At 43.9% G+C, this 21,962-nt stretch overlaps 1 protein-coding gene across 9 annotated transcripts in view; it reads left to right on the top strand.

Annotated features, from left to right (window-relative positions):
- The first annotated feature begins 4,814 nt into the window (after positions 1-4,814).
- Positions 4,815-21,962, top strand: part of fgfr2 (fibroblast growth factor receptor 2) — a 41,056-nt gene continuing 23,908 nt past the window's right edge. For 2 of the 9 annotated variants that reach the window (XM_037781824.1, XM_037781823.1), the window contains exons 1-5: positions 4,821-5,664; positions 8,522-8,777; positions 16,115-16,372; positions 16,695-16,769; positions 21,479-21,648. In XM_037781824.1, the coding sequence (XP_037637752.1) occupies positions 8,597-8,777; positions 16,115-16,372; positions 16,695-16,769; positions 21,479-21,648 (684 nt within the window). In that variant the 5' untranslated portion in view covers positions 4,821-5,664; positions 8,522-8,596. Of the gene's footprint in view, positions 5,665-8,521; positions 8,778-16,114; positions 16,373-16,694; positions 16,770-21,478; positions 21,649-21,962 lie in introns of all 9 variants that reach the window. The other 7 variants (XM_037781829.1, XM_037781825.1, XM_037781822.1 and 4 more) reach the window with 7 other exon arrangements.

Genomic DNA, 21,962 nt, shown 5'->3' with positions numbered 1-21,962 from the left:
AGAACAAGTCTGTTTTGTACTTCACAACCGTGAATATCTCTGCTAGTCCTTCAATAGCATTCAGAGAGACACTGGGAGGGGTTTTGCTTACTGTAAGGGTTGTCTATGTGCCACTGCAGTAAAAAAGAAAACACTGTATAATGGTTGATTGCCTCCAATGGAGGCGTACACCACAGCCTGTGTTATCACGAATACAGCGCTGTTGGGATTTGAGAAGACGTGTTGTGATGACTGCGACTGCTTAAAATAGAATGTCTGAGACATGACCCTCAATAGAAAAGTAGCTGCAATAGAAATGTTAGAAACACCTTCATAACACCGGAATAAGAAACAGGACTAAGAGTCAAGCTTGTTGCTCTGTGAGGAGGAGGATCGACAAAGCCATTAAAGGGATAGTTTGGGTGTTTTGAAGTGAAGTTGCATGAGGTACTTATCCATAGTCAGTGAATTACCTATAGTAGATGACGGTCGGCACGTACCCAGCTTGTAGAAACAGACAGGAGTACCAGCACGGGAGCAAAGCAATGTACTGCTGTGGACGGGGCCGGCTAGTCGACTAAGAATTTCTTTGGTCGAGGACAACCCGACTGTTTTTGTCAATGGAGTCTTGTGGCTTTGAAGAGAGTATTAATAGATTTAACTTTCAGTCCAGTTCCCCGTCGGAAAGGGCTGTCTGACGGCAAGATAAAGCAGTGAAAATATTCTAAATATAGCGTACACTTAAACATCTTTTTTTTTAGGTGTGCCTTTATTTTAAGGGGTTAAAATATGTTTGGCTGCCGGCCCCGTCCACAGCAGTACATTGCTTTGCTCCTGTGCCGGTACCCGACCGCCGTCTACTATAGGTAATACACTGACTATGGATAACTAACTCATATAACACCATTTCAAAACACCTGAACTATCTCTTTAAGATTCATCTTCTAGGGGACCTTGAATGTCTGTACAAAACTTCATTGCAATTCCTCCAATAATTGTTGAGATATTTCAGTCTGGACTAAAGTGGTTGTCATACTGACTAACAGACATAGAGCTATGCCGCTAGCATGGCTGAAAAGGTAGAAGTTACTGGCACCTGGGGAAATATTATCACTATAAAGTGATGAGGCTTGCAGCTCGTTCTCATTCCCAGGACGTAAACTACTGACGCTTTGTCACACCCATTGGTGTGCGATTACCAATGCACACGCCACCCTTTAGCATTTGTATGAAACGCACTGGGCAAGTGTCACTTTAACTTTACAATCAGCTGTTTCTTCATGTCCTGTATTCACAAAATTAAGTCTCATTTTCACTTTACAAACGTAGTAATTTTAAGCCCAACCATGATGTGTTTTTTTCCTAAACCTAACTAAGCGTTTTTTTTTTTTGCATAAACCTAAGCAAGTGTTTTAGTTTAATTCACAATGTTAAGCATGCGTTTACTGCGACCGAAAAGTGACAGCAAGGGGTCTGACAAAGCGTGAGTATGTGACGAGTTGGGTGGATCCCCTTTAGACATACATGAAAATACTCTTCTTTGAAAAATATGTTGTGTCTTTTTTGTGTTTTCACAAAAAAAAAAATTTAAATAATTACTAAAAAAATATTTTTTTTGTTTCAAAGGTTTAACTTCTGGATGCTAAATATCTCCATATTCACTGAAAAGTCCATTCTCAGTGTATGTTTATCAAGTTTCCACATCACACTTGTATAATATTGGAGCATGGTTGGCGTCCAAACTAATGTTGATATCACAGAATTGTGTTCGTACGTACTTAAAGGTGAACACACAGAAACTTATTCTCCACTCCAGATGAATTTGAAAACAGCCTTCTAATGTCAGACTCTGCGTACTTCAAACTGAACGTTGAAGGCCAAACATCCAAGTGAAGTAACAATAAGCGAAACGCATTTTGAAGTGTAGGGCCTTTAATGTGAACCAATTAGCCGTTCCATGGACAAAGGGAGGTAACGGCTAGTTGTTGATTCGCTCTCTTCAACAGCATCTTGGATTTGTATAGCAGCAGGAGGCATGCTTAATGACTGGTGAGTGGCTCAGCCTCAAACATCACTCACAGCTCCGATCGCCACAGCAATAAGAGGCATTCCCACCATTAACACGTGGTTATTGGAGATCCTCTCCAACAAGCTGCCCTCCTGATGATTCCTATCAACAATGACAAGGAATCAATATGTTCATCTAAGATGAGGATGGCAAGCTATTAGCTTGTCACTTTCTTTTCCTCTCACTCTGCTTCCTAATTCCAAACACTGGCGCAGGAGGGATTAAGGAAGAAAGAGGACTGGAGAAAAGATGGGAGATGAAGAGGGACAATGACAGGTTGACGGATACCACAGCGCAAGGGCATTGAGTCCATCTAGTTCTCAGTCAAAGGCCCATGAGACTCTGCTTGATGAGGTTTTCTTTCAAATGTGGGATGCCCGAGCAGCGGAGAATAAATTGGGCGATTGTAAATAGACTTGTGTGGTAGGAGGAAAGAGACACACAGAGAGGGAGAAACCGCGGGGGGTATTTGGTGCCACTCTTGAAAAATGAGTCAAACTCTCCTTCCTCACCTCTCGCTCGCTCTTTATTTCTGGCCAACCTGTCAGCTCCACTGTTATCTGATGGCTTTACCGATGGTGGAGGCAGAGGAGTGGGAGAGGAGAGAAAAACAGACGTAGGACTCTCCATTCAGTGGCCAAACCTTTACCTCAGAAAGAAAAAGCCTTGTTAGTGCCTCTTTTCAAAATGAATAGAAGAGTTTCCCTCCCTTGTTTAAAAAAAAAAGAGGGCTTCAGCAGTGGAAGTGAGACAAAAATAAAAAAAAGTCTGTGGAGATTAGAGTCTTCCACCCTCCCCTGTGTCTCTTTCAGAGCACTTGAACGCCTGAACCAATGCAGGAGACAGTTTGAAGCAGTGGGGGTAGAGCTGCAGGGGGCCAGCCTTCAGTCTCTCTCTGGGTAGCTGAGGACAGATCTGTTCATCTGGAGGAAAGTTACAAACTTCACTTATTCCTAACAACCTGCGCCATAACATCTCTCTCTTTCACCGTACTTCTTTTTCCTCTTTGCTTTCATGTGCAGTAAAAATAAACCTGCAGAGGACCTTTTATAACCTGTAGAAGTAAAATAGCATCACACGTAAAGACTCAAGTAAAGTACAACCACAGTACATTCCACTACTGTGTGTAAGTCACTCTTTATCAAAACATGTATGCAAAGGCATTATTCCACATTAAATACAAACAATAAAAGACTGTGTTGGCCTTGTATTTCCACTGTGCCCCAAAAATCCGGTCAATAAATCAGATAGTTGATCTTCATTACATTTTATTAATATGCTGCTGATGCATTTCCTTGTGCATATGTTGCTATGAGACAGATTTCACTCACCATCTGCCCTTCTTGTAAAAGTGAGTTGCCGATGACGTTACAGCCAAGTGGTTATAAATTATATTATTATTATTATATATCATAGTGTCCTTGAGCAAAACACAAGCCGAACCTGCTGTAAGGGTGCTACACAAGATGCCTGATTGTATTGATTGACATCTCAACCGTTAGGCTTGTTGTCGTCTTATAAACTTCTTATGCAGTATGACGACTTTCAAACTGTTATATTTTATGTATATTTAAATATTGTTGTATTTACTACTGATGCCTTTTAATTACTTAAGGTATCCCACTTCTCAGCATTTTTTATTTTGTATTTACGTATTTCAAGATTCAAGATTCAAGCCCTTTATTGTCATTGTGTAGTACAACGGAATTAGATTGTGACAATCCCATAGGTGCTAATGAAAAGATAATACAATAAAAAAAGAGAGAGTGCAATATAAATATAAAAAATATAAAAGATAATACAATATAAAATATAAAAATACAATATGTATATTGATGAGATGACAGTTTTGCCAGATTACAGTATTTACATTGTGGTTAAATATTGTATGTGTTTGATGCACATATTGGTACATATTTCTTATATTTGTCATTTCTTATTTTTTAATTATTCATATTTCTCTACATATATTGCGGCATTATGTACATAATTTACCTGTTACACACTCCTTTATTTCTATTTTTCTAATATTTCTTACTGCTTTTAAATAAGAGCAACTGTAACGTCCAAATTTCAGACAAAGTATTTCTGATTCTGATTTGTTGGGTAGTTTGCTCTATAATGCATCGTATTTTAGAAGCTGGTGATGTATTTTCTAAGCAAAATCTTAAAGTTCATTAAGCTGCTAATACTTCAGTACTTTTACAGGACTTCTTCTTAAAGTTTATTTTTCAAGTATGATGCATTAGTTATAAAACATAGTTAGTGCATTAGTTATATAAACATGTTATATAACTAATGCATCACACTTGAAAAATAAAACTTTTGGCTTAATTTGGATTCCCTTCTGTAGGCCTATAGCCGACATGGTTACAACAGGTATGCTAAATGTTAATATGTTAGAATCTGTATACTTCAGATAGTGGTGTCACTAAAACATAAAAAGTGCAGTAGCTGAGTGGGAGGTCTGGTTGGATTGACGGATGTTAGGGACAACAGGGGTCAAGCGCAAAGCTCTATGATATTATAGAATATAAAGTAGTAATTAGGATGAACTTTCAGATGCTTTCCTACAGCAATTTACTGAGGGAATGATGTGAATACTTCTTCCACCACTGCAGCATCTAAATGAAATACTGTATACTGTATGGATGCTGTGCGTCTATGTGTGTTTGGGTATGTTTGTGTGTTTAATGTGCGTCTCCTCAGCAGATGTCATGTCTTGGCCACTGAGGGGCGTTGTTACTGCGGTCTGAAGCTCCAGAGCTCCGGAGCTCCAGAGCAGCGGATCAGGGGCCTCACTGGACCCAGTTTGAGCTCGTTGATCTCAGGCAGAGAGGCAGAGAGGCAGCGCTGCAGTCTGATGGGCGGAGGAAGGAAGGCTGGGCCCAAAGGCACTGCGGCCAGGAAGCAGCTCCAATTACACTGGGTGGAGGGGGGGGGAGGATGACACCCACTGGAGTGAAGGAGGAGGAGGAGGAGGAGGAGGGCAGTGTGTGGAGACGTAAGGAGGAGAAAAAACCCGAGTAAAACCTGACAAAGCGTCTGAGAAACACAGAGAGGACGGCTCGCTGGAAGACGAGAAAGAGACGCGAAAGACTTTTCAGCTGAGGAACGCACACTGATGGATTTTAGGACATTTTGCATCGGACAACTATCCTCTCCTACCTTTTAAACTCCTCCTTTAGTAGCTGCAAACTTTACTTACTTAGTTGACAAGTGCGCTGCTTTGCTGGAGAAACACTGGGTATGTTTTGCGCCCAAGAAGAAGACACTTGGTGACGGTGGTGGAAAGTTGTGGTGTGTGTTTTTTTTTTTTCTTCTTCCTCTTTGAGCTGTTTATGAAGGATAACGTGCGTAAACTCGGATTTTCTTTGCATGGCATTGGACTACGCTGCCAGTCGGAGTCGTGGTTGGATTATATCCTCTTGATGCCGGCTGATTGTGGAATAGTAAAGTGAAAACAGGCAGAGCCGCGCAAGATTTTTTTTTTTTTTTGGTGCATTGTGGAGTTTTGGAGACATTCCTCCTTTTTTCTCTGGATTCAGCTCATGCTCTCTCTCCTCCCTTATCTGTGCATGCCAAAACACAGATCTCCACGATTTTATTCCTCCCTGGTAAGTATTTTCTGTTTGGAATCAGAATCAGAATTCAGAATCAGAATCAGAATCAGAATCAGAATCAGAATCAGAATGTTGTGTTTATTCCCAGGTGTAAGAGGTTTACACTAGGAATTTGCTTTGGTTGTGTTGGTGCAAGTTAAACAGTATAATGACAAAAGAATAGATAAAAACGTTAGAATAAAATAAGAATGAAAAAAAAACAAAAAACGTCTAAAGCTTCCTCACAATCTCATCTGTCGAGGTTTTTGGCTGTCATGACAAATAGGTGGTTGTAGAAATGCTTTGCGCATTTTGGGCTATGTTTTTTTCAAACTATTTACAACTTCTAGTTGCATTTACACAGCTTTCTAACTAATACTTCCTCCTTTTGAGACTATAAAATATGCAAAGTTTTCTATAAAGTTTATTTCAGATTTTCCTAAATTTACATTAAAAAAATGAATGTGCTTTATTCATATCGCATTTTGTGTTTTTTTTCTTATGGCTGCATGACAAACTATTTTACTACTTCTAGTTGCACTTACAGAGTTTTCTAACCAATACTTCCCTTTTTGAGACTTTTCTGCAAAGTTTTCTATAAAGTTTATTTCACATTTTTCTAAATTTACATAAAAAAAATGAATGCAAATGTGCTTTATTCATATGTTATTATCTACCATCCTTCATTAAAAGTGAAATCTCCCCTTGTTTATTCTAGAAAGGTGCTGGAGGGAACTATCCAGCACCTTGCATCATCACTTTAGGGCCCATTAACTAACAAAGTGTCCTGGTTATTTATTACTTTGCTTCATTTTCTACATTGCATTTATGGTGCCAATTATCCCTGTGACCGCGGTTTGTTTTTTCACTGCTTGGTGCCGGAGCCCTAAATCACTGAGCAGCTCCAAATGAGCCCCCATTGTAGGAAAAAGCCAACTGATTTGAATTTCAATAGGAAATTCAATCAGTGCCAAGAAAATTTCATTCAGAGCCCAGTTTTAAATGAAGGCTGTGGTCATGTATGGAGCAAATGTGTCCAAATGTCATGTCGTCAGCAACATGCTTAAAGGAGCTTTTTTTTTAAAATGAGAAGCACATTATATCAACTCTTTAAACACCTTTCTCTTTAGTTTTATGTCTTTTTATTTATCTTTTTCTTTTTACAGTTCTTTAAGTTTGGTTGTATTTTATAGCTGCAGAATAATCTAGATTTTGTTTTATTGTCTGTGGTATCAAATCAAAAACAACACTATCATCCCATGCAAATGTTGGAGTGTAATTGTACAAATTATTTAACTTTTTTTTTCAGTTCAAAGTGTGCTATACACACTTTGAACTGATGTAAAGTCAATGGTTTCTGGGTGATTCTGGTCTCTATTCGTCCTGCTGTAAAGTTTTCAGACTGCAGTAAACTTAATGATGCACTGATTGGTTTACAATCCATTAATAATTCATACATCTTGAGCTGGAACTATGCAGAATTATTCGCCTTAATTGCAAAATCAAACCGGTGCATATCTCTCTTAATAAAGTCAGAATTCAGGGATTCACCCCTGACGTCATGTGCAATCCCTGAGGGGGTGAATTAAAGATACATCAGCCTCTCTAAAAGTCAAACTACATGTGTTCTTTTGCGGGTGAAAACCAATCGATCCATCCAGCTGGAGCAGAAGGAGCTCAGAGAAGCGTGACTTTCACCAAACCTCCTGAGACACTGGAGGAGCACCGTTCAACCAGGCAGATGTCTGGCTAAACAGATTGGTGTGTGTGTGTGTGTAGCCAATATTGCAATATTGCATTTCAATTAAAGCCTTACTGGTTTCATAATCGAGTCACGCAAATGCAATAAGAGCCTCGTAAGAGAATACAATTAACACTGGTGCAGCAGCGTGATGGGCAACAGGTTTGGAGCATCTGTTAGAATAAACGACATCCAACTCAACCATACTGGTGCCACATTGGCTGATATGATGTCCATAACAGTGCCAGTGATATTTTCATAACATATTATGCCTCATCTGTTAAGAATACATTTTATTTTTTATTTGGAGGAAGAAAAAAAACAGAGGCGGTGTGGTAAAATGAGAGGATGATCTTGGACTCTAACCACACTTACTTTACACTATACATCCTATATACCACTTTATAGACTGCATATATGTACATATTACATTTTTTTTTGCACATACTGCACTTTTTTTTATTGACGGACTGCACACACTATGTTCACCCATTCACTCTGTATCTTTTATATCTCTATTATTGTTTTTATAATTTTTGTATACCTTTACCTCTCCTGTGTTTCACTCTGTTTGCTGATGTTGCTGCTTTGACACCTGAATTTCCCTCCGGGGATTAATAAAGGTTCATCTTATCTTATCTTATCTTATCTTAATAAACATCAGATTTGTGTGAAATTTGATAGACTTCGAAAAAGTCTGATCCTTGAGCTGTATTGTAGTGGTGTGACTCATCGAACTGGTTAGACTGTGAACACAAAGACTTTACAGAGCTCTTAATTGGTTTCTCTAAAACATATTTAAATGCGTATAATTATAAATGAAAAGCAAAGAGAGATGTAGGTTGTGTGTGTGTGTGTGTGTGTGTGTGTGTGTGTGTGTGCCTCACAGCTTCGGTATGTCTGTGGCATGGCTTGTTTGACAGCATTTTGAAACACTGTTGTCTGTTGCTTTCTCTCGTTTCAGTTGTCCGTCTCACTTTGTCAAAATAGAGTTAAGGAGGCTTAATGGTGCAGAAATAAGTTATTTGAAATTATTATTCCACACTAACAAATGTTCTATTCCCCCCCTTCTTGCTGCTCATCCCTCCGCCACCACCTTCCCTTCCTCTTTTTCCCTCTCTCAACTCTCAGCCCAGGTGATTGGGTGAATTCCACTGAGTGACAGGCCGACCCGGCAGCAGTTGATGGTTGGGCGGACCCCCTCCGATGGGATCAGTGTCCAGGGGGAGGTGGAGAAGGGGGATATGGGGAGCGCTTGCCCCCACTAACGGGATGGCCTCGTGGGCCTGGCTGCTGGCCGCTGTCCTGCTGTCCCTGCTGACCGTCAGCGTGGCCCGGCCACCACTCACCGCCACCAAGGAGGAGGAGGCAACTCTGGAACCTGAAGGTAAGCAGCGGGGGACGGGAAGGGACAGAAAAGAAGAGTGTGGGTGGGAGGTGGAGCGACCATTTGTTTGGTTTGTTTTCAGAGAGCAGGTGTAGGTGTGTCAAGTTTGATATGCATCCTTTCCTTAGAATTCCTGTCCTTATCTAACTTTAAACGTCAATGGATGAAAATCCACTATTGACCTCCAGCAAAATGAGGGATATTTAAATGTCTACAGTTTTATCCATTTGAAGATAGAACAATAACAAAACAACATGGTTTCTCCGTCACTTATACACTCACAAGTTAGTCTTTCTGAAATTTCTTGCAGATAAAATGTTTTTTTAGCTCTTCTCTCCGTTTAAACTTCACTAAAAGTCTAACAAGTAGAATGAATTGAGTCTATGTAAGACTTTGGGGGGATTAAAATAAATAAACTGAAGGAAAACAACTAACCTCAGCATGGCAAGCCTCTTGTTTTCCTCACCGTGAGGCGTCACACTTTTTTGTTGTACTTCTGCCGCCGATGTCTGTGGTAGTTCAGGGTATACTTGAGTGTTGAAGGCAGGTTTGTGACCCGGCGTGGGAGGACAAGGGAGAGCTGTGAAGGAGGGTGGGACAGTGTTTATGCTGGCATTTCTCTCATGCCCTGCTTGCCTGGAAAGAAGCACAAAGAGGGAGGGAAAGGGAGAAATTAGGGTACAGAGTTCAGAGCTTTGCTTTGTTTCTTTGCGTCACGATTGCCTGCACTCCGTTTCCTGCAAAGTTGAGGAATTTTAATATTGTTAAGTCATTTTTTAATGGCAAAAACATCTGAGAAACCTTTTGTGAGAGCTTTTTTTCCTTTTCTTTTGAGGCTTCTCCATTTTCTGTCTCCAGTCTGGTCAGAAACCAGCTAATTAGAGTTGTTGTGATGGATGGTAACTCACATTCCAAAGCCTTTTGTTCCTGGGCTTTAATCAGCATGCTAATTGTAAGTTGGGCCAACAACAGAGCATCACTTTTTTTTTTTAAGCCACCTCCCCCACCTCTCCCTCTACACACACATCCACTCTGTAGCATGTCCTGCCCTTTGCCCTCGAGGTCAGGTATCGTTCTTACCTACCATGATGAGAGGCCACTGGAGCTCTCCTCTCCTGTTGATGTTTTTGTTGTTCTGTCCTGTCGCAGACTGTTTGGCTCCGAGCCAGCGGGTTCAGAGCCCCCACATGGCCCGGACGCTACGCTACATGGCCACAGAGAGGACAGGGAGAGTTTTCCAGAGTTATACAATCCTCCAGGAAAGGTCTAAGAGGATTTGTGCATATTTGACTTCTCCTTTAGATGGAGAGATTACAGAGCTGCGGTGAAGTCATGTGACTGGAGATTAAGTGGCTAGACCTGGGGGTCACATGATGAGGGATCAACGGGGCACAGAGAACCCGCTTATCTGATCCCGAGTCAGTTTCCCTGCCGCACATGGCAAACATAGATTTTTTATTTTTAACTGCAGCTGTGTGTGATTGAATCAGTGTGTCTCCTTCCGTTCACTGCTCCCGATGGGCTGCGCTGGTGTCACCTGTAGGGCTTAGATGTTAGGGAGACAGATTGGCTGGTCCCGCCTTCTTCAGAGACGTTAAGGATATCCGACCCCCCCCCACCTCCACCCCTCTCTGCCCTGCAGCCTGGGTCACACCGCTGCTTATGTGTGGGAGCAGTAATTGCTGTAGATTCATCAGATTGAATATCAATGTTGTCTCTGTAGAGCCCACGCCTGCACCCCTGGTGGCCCTGCTAGTTTGTTTACCTGTGGCTGCTGTAACAGTAGAAGTAGAGCTAGCGCCCTGGTTAAGGCCTCCACAACAGACCTATTGTTGTCCCTGTAGCCACTTCAGTATCTACAGTGTTTACCTTGTACCAGGCACTCTCTGTGATTAAAATACTCTGAGTGAGCTGAATAACAATGGTACCAAAGACAGCAGGTATGTGTCTTTAACATTCTCTGCTCTCTGGTCTGTTCTCTTTGCATATAACGCAGAATGAATGTGGCACCAGACAGGAACATTGAAGGCTGAATGTGAGTGCAGCTGACAAAAGTCAGCTCATGGTCTGGCTGTACTTTGGTGCAATCGCTGCCAAACTCTGTTCCTTAGAAAATGCTCTGATCTGCATGGAGGCAAATACTTCAAAAGAGTTGAGTGGTTAAATAAATAACGGGTACATTATGTCTCAAGGATGAGTCTCTCATGCTCAGACAGACGCAAGAAACGGATGGAGGCTTGTCAACAAAAGACAAGTTTTATTTCTTGAGTTTCTGGTCTCTCTCTCTCTCTCTCTCTCTCTTGGCACATTTCTGTGTTTATTTGCTGCATGATTTCTACTCTTAATCAGGTTTCCACCAGTAGGTTTTACCTTATTTAATATAGTCAGCTTGTGTTAAACACAATTTTCTTTATTTCTTTCACAACCATGATGATTATAGACTGCTAATTAACATCATAGTTTTCAGTAGACTGTTGGCAGTTGTATGTGAAGGTGGGAATGTGACGGAGTTGCAGGCTTAGTACCCATCTGTAACACAGTACTATCTACACAGTAGGAGTGCGGTGGTAAAAGAATAAAAGACTCAGCTGGCCGGTTAATGACACAGAGTGTGTGTCTGTGTGTGTGTGACCGTGGCGATGGCAATGGAACTGAACTCTAAACAAACGCAGTGTGTCGGCCGGTGGTGTGACTGGGGGGGGGGGGGGGGCGGTGGGGCTGAATATATGGCCCTCACACAATGACTTTTATTAGCCTGCCGTTGGCCGGTGTTAATCTTGAGGGTTGAGTGTGTTGGTGGTTGTGAGTGTGTGTTATTTGCCTTGGCTGATGTGCCAGAAAGTACCTTGTCACTCCAGCGCTCGATCTCACACCTGTCTGATAAGAGGCTGGGAAGAGCTGCTACCTGCGCCAGCTTGTGCCTCTCAGGTCTCAGAGGACTGTCCGGTGTACGGCAGGAGGCAGAGGGGAATCTGAGCCAAGGCCAATCCGCTCCAAAATGTTATGGTTTCTTCTTTGGTCCATGCTGCACTCTTCCACTAAGTTTCATGAAAATGGAGCCAGTAGTTTTCTGTAATCCTGCTGACAAACAAACAAACAAACAGAACTGAAAACAGAACTTGGCGGAGGTGATGAATACAATTTTAAAAAAATATATAGATTAAGAAACTAGACTCTGATACAAAAATGAAGATGCAATTTCCTAAAAAAAAGTATGCATTTTAATTAGATGATGCTGCACCTACTCAAAATATTTTTAGAGTATGATCTTTCGACTTGTTTTTGTGCAAGGCACTGAGCCTCCTGCATGCTCACTTTTCTGGAAAAAAGTGCTGAAACAATTAGTCGATTAATATATTAGTTTATCGACAGAAAGATAATCAACAACTGTTTTGATAATCAATCAATCATGTCAGTCATTTTTCAAGTAAGAAGTAATGAAACATGCCAAATGTTTTCTGGTTCTCTGGTTACACCTTCTCCTTTTCTCTGTTTTATATCATTGTAAACTTAATATCTTTGGGTTTTGGACTGCTGGCTTGAACTAAACAAGACATTTGCAGATGTCACCCTTGGCTCTGGGAAGTTACGATGGGAAAAAAAGAATTGGTAGATTCATCGATATTGAAAATAGAGGAAAGCACTGCTCTGAGGGTCACTACAGTGCCAACCTTTAAGAAGATTTCTGGAGATAAGGGAGTAGTAGCCAGTGGGTTAAAGGGGTCGGGTGGGGTTCAGGGAATGCCTTGATGAGGGGTGAAGGGGTGGGCGAAAGCGGAGGGGCTGTTGCCATGGACGCCAGCAGGAGCCAGTTCATGGAGCTGCTCCTTTGTCATAATAAAAAAAAAAAAGCTAAGGAGGGATTTGAATGTGAAAAGACACTGACATCAGAAAAGAGGGAGAGACAAAAAGGGGGAGAAAAGTCCTGGGATTTGACTATGTGAGGAGGATGTAGAGGAAAGAGGAGAGGGAAAAAGGAGGGATAAGAAGGGCAGCAGAGATAATGTGATTTGGTAGTGTGTGTGTGTGTGTGTGCTTGTTGGTCTGCATGCATGCTGAGTGTGTGCCTCCGAGATGGCAGTCATTACATTTAGTCCACCTATCCCATTGTGCAGAACACTACGGGGAGGAGATGGGAGAATAGATTTGCAGCCTCTCTGCAGAAGTGAACTCATAAGATCATAGACGTAAGAAAATCTGTCTTAAACTCCACCCTTAACAGACAGACAGGAAGACAGACGGCCGAGGAGGAGACATTGGTGGGAAATTGCTTGCTGCTTTTTGCCGCAGACACTCGGGCTGCGAGACTAATTATTGTCAGCCAAGACGATGCGAATGAGGACGAAGAGATGGCGAGGAGAGGACAGCCTGGATCTATCACACCTGATAGACACTTGTAATAGCTGTCAGAGAACGAGAGAGAGATGGGTTTTTGAAATGAAGGTGTGCTTCAGGAGAAGAGAGGCAAAATGATAGTGATGATGGAGGGAGGGGAGAGGAGAAAGCTGTTTGATAGAAATCGTGCGTGAGATGGAGAGGCTGCCGCCCCCTCCTGTGCTGCAGAGGGGGATGAAACTTTGCAGAGATGAAAAATCTGCAGTGAAGTGTTTCAACTCTTCAACTCAGCATGCATCCCCGGACCCTTGTAAACTCTCTACAAGTGGAGCAAGGTGTGTGTGAGTTTGTGTGTAGGCCTGTATCTCCTGGTGTGCACGTGTCTGATACATGCATTTATTAAAGTGCAAATTCTGTATCATTATTTTTTCTTTAGGTTCTTGCTGCATTCACTGTGTGTGTGTGTGTGAGTGTGCTTACGTGACACCGGTTCCCATGAACAATCGGGCATGCTGGAGGTGTCAACAGGTTTGGGCCGGGTCAGGGTTGGGTCTGCTGGGTCTGCGGGGTGGGAGCCGGAGGGGGATGGAGATGTGTGGGAAGGGGGAAGCTGAAGGGAAGGTGAAAGAGGGAAATGAAGGAGCAGCAGCAGCAGGCAGAGGAGGAGGAGGAGGAGGAGGAGTTGATGGAGGGGGACAGATGGACACAGCAGTGATAAGAAAATGAAGGTAGAACTAACACGTGCATGCTTTCTTAAATCAGATGCACCATTTGGAGAGATTCCTCTCCTTTCCATATACCTCCCTCCTTCCCTGTCTCCTTCTTCCTCTTCTCCTTGAAGTGTAACACACTCACACACACATCCATGTGTCTGTATGAGTATCATCTTTCTATGAAGCACCTCCCTTTCTCTTCAATGTGCTGACAGACAGTATTGTGTGTGTATGTAGTACGTTCCAGGTGTTGCGTTGCTACGTCAGCCTCAACCATCTTACTATTGTCCATACCTGCTATAACTTCCCCGCAGCAGATACCTACACCGCTTTGTTTCCTGGTAGTTACGACATCTCTACAATCTCTCAAATTAAAACAGCAAAGGAAAAGCTGAAGCCAGTAATAATGTCAAAGCAAAAACGCAGAGGCCCCCGGTGTGGAAAACCATGTCGTAAAAGGTAGCGGAGACAGCTCCCATCAATCAGCACAGGAGCTCCACCTCTTATCAGACCACACACTCAGTCCCGGACGGAGAAGGAGGGGTTAATTATTTCCGGATCGAAGGAAAGAGGGAGAGAAAAAAAACACAATACAGGAACTGTACCTGTGTGCGTCTACTTGCCCGGGGGGAATGTTTGGAGGCTCGCACACATGCCTCGACCGCTGGCTTGTGGCGGAATGACTTTCCCTTCCTGTCGAGGCTAGAGTGTGTGTGTGTGTGTGTATACTTTACATTTAACACACATGCAGGGCACAATAAAGGGGGAGGAATGTTGTTGAAAAGGTGTATTGAGGTACAGGAAAGGCTGGGAGAGGCAGTGGCACGCCTCTATAATTACACCTATCAGCCTTCAGTCAAACACATATACCTTCATCGCTGGCTTTTTCCTATGCTTTTCCATTGTTGCTACTTTCCCCTCTCCAATCTTTGTAATCCCTTTCTTTTTAGCCGCTCTCCTTCAGTTCCCTCTGGAAAAAAAAACACAAACAGTTTTGGACATTTTTGTACTGCAATAAAAAGAGCTTGGAATTTCTTCCAGTCTTTTCTCACTGTGGATGGTTGCACTACGTTTGGGCGTAGTGAATGTACACATTTGTGCATGAATGTGTGTGTGTTAAAGTCTGCAAGAGCCTCAGTGTGACTTGGATTGGCTTCGGTATACAGTATGTGGCAGAAGCCCAGCTTGCATTTCAGACAGGTTTTCCCCCCTTTTGCTCAACATTCAGTCACAGTTTTTTAGAGTTAACGTATGAAATCTGTCGTGATGTAGAAGTGCAGTCTCAGCTACGGACTCTCTTTGATATATTGGACATTCACCTCGTTCTCTCCGTGCTGTTGTACAAGTTAGAGGACACGGTGTACACACATGCACTCACAGACGGATTTGGATTTTGTCCCAGAAGTGAAGGTTTTATGCACTTTGGAGTCGACAGGAGTTTCTTGCTCTGTGCCTTGGCCGGCAGGTCCTGGGCAGCGGTTGTAGATCCTCCATGGCCGTGTTGTGAAAGAGAACCAAGAAGAGAGAGAGAGAGATGGAAAACAGGAGTCAGACACAAGAGTCAGGCTACAGCCAGGTCAAGGTTTTCGAAGCTTAGGCGCAGAGTCAAAACCGAAGGAACGCCAAAAAGGAGAGACCCGCCCCCCTCCATCCCCCCCACCCCTTCTCCCTTCCCCTGCCTGACAACCGCTTCCGTCCCAGACCTTTCTGGCTGCTTTCCTTTCTGATGGGCAGACGTGCTGGACTTTTATTACCTTTATTTAGGCTGCAGAGGTCTGTCTGTACTGCTCCTATTCATCCATACACACTGGCTGCTTGGCATCTCTGCTAAAAGGGATGGGTGATGGGGTGGTGGTGGTGGTGGTGGTGGTGGGGGGGTTGCGATGTCCAATTCTCACCTGCTCTCAAAGCATCGATTGTTTTCCTCTACACACGCTGCTGGCCGTAACTGCATGCTCTGAATCTATAAACGCCAATCACTCTGCACACTTATAACACAACAGTGGTATTTTCTAAAGGGCTCCATTTCAAATGACTGACTGGGGATTTGTGGTAACGATATGTTGGTGTGACGGTTTAACAGAAATGGGCCTCCTCTTCTCTGTATTGCTCCTCCTGCATAAGTTGATTGAAGTGCATCCATTGGGGGTGATATGGTGTTTTTGTTTCTTACACTATGGCTTGTTTCTTCCTCTCCCACCTCTCTTTTTCCTCCTTCTTGTGCACCCTCTTCCTCCTCCAATCTGTCCTTTGCCCCCTTCAACCTCCTCCCCCCCATTCGCTCTGCAGAGGCATCGAACAAATACCAAATTTCTAAGCCCACGGTGTGCTCAGTGCACCCGGGGGAGTTGCTGAAGCTGAGCTGCCCTCTGCCGCCGACGGGGACCATCACCTGGACCAAAGACGGCAGCTCTCTGGGCACCAACAATCGCACGGTGATAGAGCACGAGGTGCTGCAGATCCGTGATGCCACGGCCAAGGACTCGGGCCTGTACACCTGCACCAGCGTGGGCAAAGACACGGTCTGCTTCATAGTGAATGTCACAGGTGAGTCAGGGATCAGACAGGTCAGGATGGGACAGGGAGTTTGGAGATTTAGGGTCGGACTGCAGAGCTCGGTTGAATCCAGGAAGTGGCCATGGAGGAGACATAGCCGGGGATGAAGAGCCTGAATTTTGTTCTTCCTGCACGACTCTGGGCTCCAGTGTGTGTGTGTGTGTGTGTGTACCGCTAGAGTAGCATTTCCTTTACAAATTTGTGCGTGCAAATTTGCGAGAAAGTGACTGCATGAAATTTTTGCATGCGATGCTGTACGTCTGTGTATGCGGATTGCGAAAAGGACGGCAGTAACCGTGGTTACTCTGTGCAGATGCCATCTCGTCGGGGGATGATGAGGACGATACAGAGCGATCGGAGGACACGGGGGCGGACGGAGAGCAAATAAGTGAGTATGGGAAGAAACGAAAAAAGAGGGATGAAAGAGTTAATGATGCGCTACCCTTCCTCACCAACTCTCACACTACTTAGGCGCACTACAGCAAACGCACATTAAGCGACAGTAGAAGCCTGTGGGTGCACTGATCTCTCTCCACAATCCCTCTCTCTGTCTGTGAAATGTTGTTTCTATCGTGAACTCAACCCTCACTCTCATAGTAGCACAAATTACTTCCAACTAGGGCTGTCAAAGTAAACGTTATGATTTGAGCATATTTTTTTAACATATATAAGTATCAAAAACTTGACAAATCTCCCTTTAAGGTACATTTTGAACAGATAAAAAATGATGGATTAATTTGCGATTAATCGCGATTAACTATGGACAATCATGCGATTAATCGCAATTAAATATTTTAATCGATAGACAGCCCTACTTCCTACAGTAGCATTTTGGGAAATAAAGGGATATATAGGGAGAATAAATGCAGAGAAATGTGCAGTCGCACAGTGTAAATGGTCAGCATGTTGTTCCATGTATGATTCAATGATGCAACATCAAACAGTACTTCTCATGGGTGAGAGTTCAGTGAAACCAGCAGAGATGTCACACTGAAGATGCACATTTTGGACATGACAAAAAAATAAACATCCAACATTTTAAAGTGGCATATCTCCCCATATCTAAAGCTGCAATCTATCTGTAATTGTCTAAAACAGTAACGAGCTTTCCCTAACAGCATGTCAAAACTTAAGTCTGGAATGCTGATTGTGATAGCCAAACACTTACAAAGACTTAATCCCTAAGCGAAATAATCTACTTAGCTTTGTCAGTGTTTATTAGCACAGTTGCGACTGTGCGATTATGATTAAGGCAGGAGAGAAAGCGGATGGTTCTCTATTCTTTTGTGATCGGGAGGAGACAGCAGCTGTTAGCAACGCCAAAACTCATGTGAACTCTGCCCTGCACTCGCATCTCTGCTATTCTATACCTTAGCATTCCTGTCGAGGCCTAAACTGGGAGATTTTGGAGTGCGTGTTGCATAGTGAGTGTGTGTGTGTGTCTCCAGGGAATACGGAGATTCCTGACATTCCTTTAGCCAGTGTCTCTCAGGTAGTCAGGCCTCATGGAGCCAGCCAGCCAGCCAGTCAGCTGGGCTCATCCATTATGAAAAACAACCCATCTGGACCCAGTTACCCACCTGATGGGCCTGTGTGTGTGTGTATGTGTGTGTGTGTGTGTGTGTGTGTGTGTGTGTGTGTGTGAGAGAGAAAGAGAAAGTTTTTACCCAAGTTTGTCTATGCGTTGGTGAGTATCTGGGGTAGTAATGTGGTTATGTAGCCACGTGCACACATGCATGCGTCCACATACACACTGCAGTAAAGACGAGGGCTTCCACATCTTGTTAAAATTCTCCACACGCATCACGTCTCACCGTGAGTCCACCTCCTCCTCCACTTTTGGGCTGACTGTAATTGCCTGAAATCCATTAAATATGGGGGAGAGAGAGGAACTCAGCAAGAGGAAAAATGGGGGAGAGGGAAAAGATCCAGCCATTCTGGTGGTAATAAGCTGTTAGAAAACAAAGAGAAAGCTGTTCTGGCATTACAGTCGCATTTTCTCGCCGTGTGCGTTTCTGAAAATTCAAAACCGAGATTGTTATTAAAAGAAAGGGGGAAGAAGAGGAGAAGGAAAAGAAGCAGGGGAGAGGAGGTGGTGGGGGGTGTTGTTGGATCGGTACCAGCACTTCTCTGAGCATGGCGTGGAGCCTTGGCCGAGGCGCCGAGGATTGGAGCGAGGGAGGAGGGTGCATGTAGGCGTGGGAGGGAATGAGAGCGGAGAGTGCGGGGTGTAGCTTTATAATCGTGGCTTTTTTTTTCTTTTTCTGGAGCTCTGAGAAGGGGCTGGGCATCAGGCCACTGCAAAACAGAGCATTTTGATTTGACTTTGTATAGAAGATTGAACCACAAAAGTGTGTTTGTCCATCGTCAGCCGTGGGTGGTGTTATTGGAGGAGACGTGGAAGAGCCTCTACAGGATGAGGGGAACTGTGTTTAGGGGAAGGGTGAGAGTGGGGAGGGGGGCGGAGGAGGGTAGCACTGATGTCATGATGGAGTTAAAGAGCCACGTGGAGCTTTGCTTTCTGCGTTCAGTCCTGTTGTTGTTGCAAAGTGTCTGTCCTTGTTGACGACTTACTGTTTACATCCTCACTCATTGTCATTGTGCCTCTTCTTTAGCTGAAGCTGCACGGCAGGATGTCCACGGAAGAATAGATCTATCTCACCTGCATTATTAAAGTTAAGCCTGAGACATACAGCATGCAGCTAAAGCACTCGTGCACAGGCTAGAGAGAACAGGTTTTATATTGTTCATGAATAAATATTATATCTTCATAGATGATCTTAAAAAAATAATCTATTAAAAATTAAAAAAATAAACTGTATTTCAGGCCTCCAGTGAGCAACTTTAAGTTGAAGATTATGTGCAAAACAAATTAGAGGTTTCTAAAAGAAAGTCATAGTATTTTGAAAAGAAATTCATATTAAGGGAAAAAAGTTGTTGAGAAGAATATTATATTATGACGATGAAGTCATAATTTCTAGAAAAAAGTCAATGTTTTGTGGAAATAAAGTTGGAAGGTTACAAGAAAAAAGTTTTGACAATAACATATGAAAGGCTCTTAAAAGCTGGGTAACAGCGGGTAATGGGGTCCTTCGTGAACACGCAATTTTCTGCCAAAACAGTTTTGGCTTTTTCACAACAGTGATTTCAGTATTATTATTTTGTCCGAGCTCAACTCATTTGTTTTGAAGTGGGTGGGCCTCAATTGGAAGAAGTTGATGTCACGATCAGGATTTAGCGATACTTGATTTAGAATTTTTTCAGAAAAGACTACTGTCGGTGGAGAAAATTCTCCTGCTTCTTAAACTCTTTAAAAACTCTTTGGATCAGCTAAAAAATGCATCGGCACAAATCTTGAAACATGGGTGTTTCTATTAGCTCCTTATAAAGCTGACATTTTGGAGATACATGGTTTCCACATGCAGGACCAATACTATTGAAATCTCGCATTGTTGGCCCTAAACTGCCTTGTACAGCTTGCATAGATCAGATGCATGGTAAAGACATGGAGAAAACATTTCAACGTTGAAAAACTACTTTGGGTCACTGATGGATTTAGCTCTCCGGAGGAACTTGGAGAGAAAGAATCTTGACTCATTGCGCAGGAGTTCGATAACCTCAGCTCACCCCAGGCCAGCTTAGGATAAACAGCCGTGAGCGGGGATCCGGATGCACGGGGCTTTGGGGGAGGCGGGGGTTCCTGGCGTCCGCAGCAGTCGGGCCAGCGAGAGCTTGGCTTCATCTGGAGAGAGGTCTGGGGGTCGTCTTGTTTGAAGTGCTGCCCCTCCGGACGGAGAGCATGGGAAACAGCACCGCTCACCTTTCATGTCCCAACCTCATCCTCCGACCCGGCTGCCAGTTTGGGGTCAGAGGTCATTTCGGAGAGACTGCCTCGCAATGGGCCAGTCTACCACCTAATCTGTCTCTGTCTGAACGGACGGAGTGATGACAGGGAGAGTGGACGAAGAGAAATGGAGGGGGGACTGAGAGGTGAAGATACAGGAAGAGAAGCACAGAAGAAGAAAGGGGGATGACTAATTATAGTTTGAGCACTCGCCGTATGCAGGAAGGAAGAGCGCTGTTTACTGACTTTACTATCCAAGTATGTGCGACTTGTCCGGTGGTGCGTGCCAGAGAAAATGATGGGAGGTGTCCGATAGTATGCAGATTGGACAGGCGGGATAGAGAGTGGAGGGAATATTCTCCTGGGATGTAAACTCATGTTTGGAGTCATGCTAAAGTCAGTAGTGGGCTTATCTGTGGGTATTCCCTCTGTTGCTTATATGGAGAGGAAGTGATGGTGTGGAAGACCGTTTGGGTTGTTGTTTGACTTTCTTCCCCTCTGAGCCCCATCTGCTTAGGCAATCACACTCCCAGGTGCAGAGCGAAAGGGCGGGTGGGGGGCTCCGAGGAAAATCCAGCTGACTGAGAGTCAGAAATTGGGAGAAAAGAGGGAACCAGAGAATGGACAAAACACAAGGAAGGTGACAGATTTCCAGTAGGAGAGTTTGCCGTCGATATAATCTGGACAAAAAGTGTGCGTTGAGAAATCCTTCGTTAAACGTGACATTCATTTTCTCCCCTGATGGCGCATAATGATTTTCCAACGGTGATAAGCATCCATATCTAGCCAAGTGGCAGATAAACAGGGGAGCTATGGTAATTGGAGGAAGTGGAGGGAGAGAAAAAAAGCTGGTAAGTGGAATGAGATGAAATTGAATGTGATGGTCTAGTTACCCTCTTGGCAACGCCCAGGCACATTCTCCCCTCAGAGCTGATGTTTTTCCCCCCTCTGCAACACCGCCGCCGAGCCTACAGGGAAAGTGTGTGTTTTTATTTAACTGTGTGAGTGTGGCGCTCTGCGTTGTGTTACGCAGACAGCGGAGCAGTGAGTGTTGCCAAGGAAAGGTGGGGGGTGGGTGGGTGGGGGGGGGTCTCTGGGAGTGTTAGGAACGGTTCAGGTTTGGCTCCTCTGCAGTCACGCTTCCATGTATATCAGCCTTGGCCAGTCCAAGGCCCTGAAGCCAAACAGTTAATGCTGAGGACATGATTAGGAAATCTCACCCTGACTGAACACCAACTGTTCTCTGGTTGCAGGCGCTCCGTATTGGACCTCGTCAGCGAAGATGGAGAAGAAGCTGCATGCGGTGCCAGCTGCCAACACAGTCAAGTTCCGCTGTGCTGCGGGAGGCAACCCCCGGCCTAAGCTGCGCTGGCTCAAAAACAGCAGGCCTTTCCGCCAAGAGGACCGCATGGGAGGGTATAAGGTAGGATAAACAGCAATACATCATACTTTTTATTACAAGTGTCAACTCGCTGCCTCCACTGGCTTTTTACTGCTTTCTGTGCTGCAGTACTTCTGGGCTGAATGTATTTACAAGGGACGCCAAGCCTCCTTCTTCCAATCTTTCCCTGTATGTCCTTTCACCCCTTTTCCACCCTTCACTGGAGAGACGGGAGGACAGCAGACAGAGGAAACGAGGGCAGGGTTTCTGGTGTGAAATTGGAATTGCTCATCCGTGTGCCTCCTCTCACCAGGATACTTTGCAGAGCCTCTCACTGTAACTGGAAATGGTTCTTT

Source organism: Sebastes umbrosus, chromosome 10, assembly GCF_015220745.1.
Source record: "Sebastes umbrosus isolate fSebUmb1 chromosome 10, fSebUmb1.pri, whole genome shotgun sequence".
Lineage (NCBI taxonomy): Eukaryota > Metazoa > Chordata > Actinopteri > Perciformes > Sebastidae > Sebastes > Sebastes umbrosus.
This window is presented reverse-complemented; position numbering and strand designations above follow the sequence as displayed.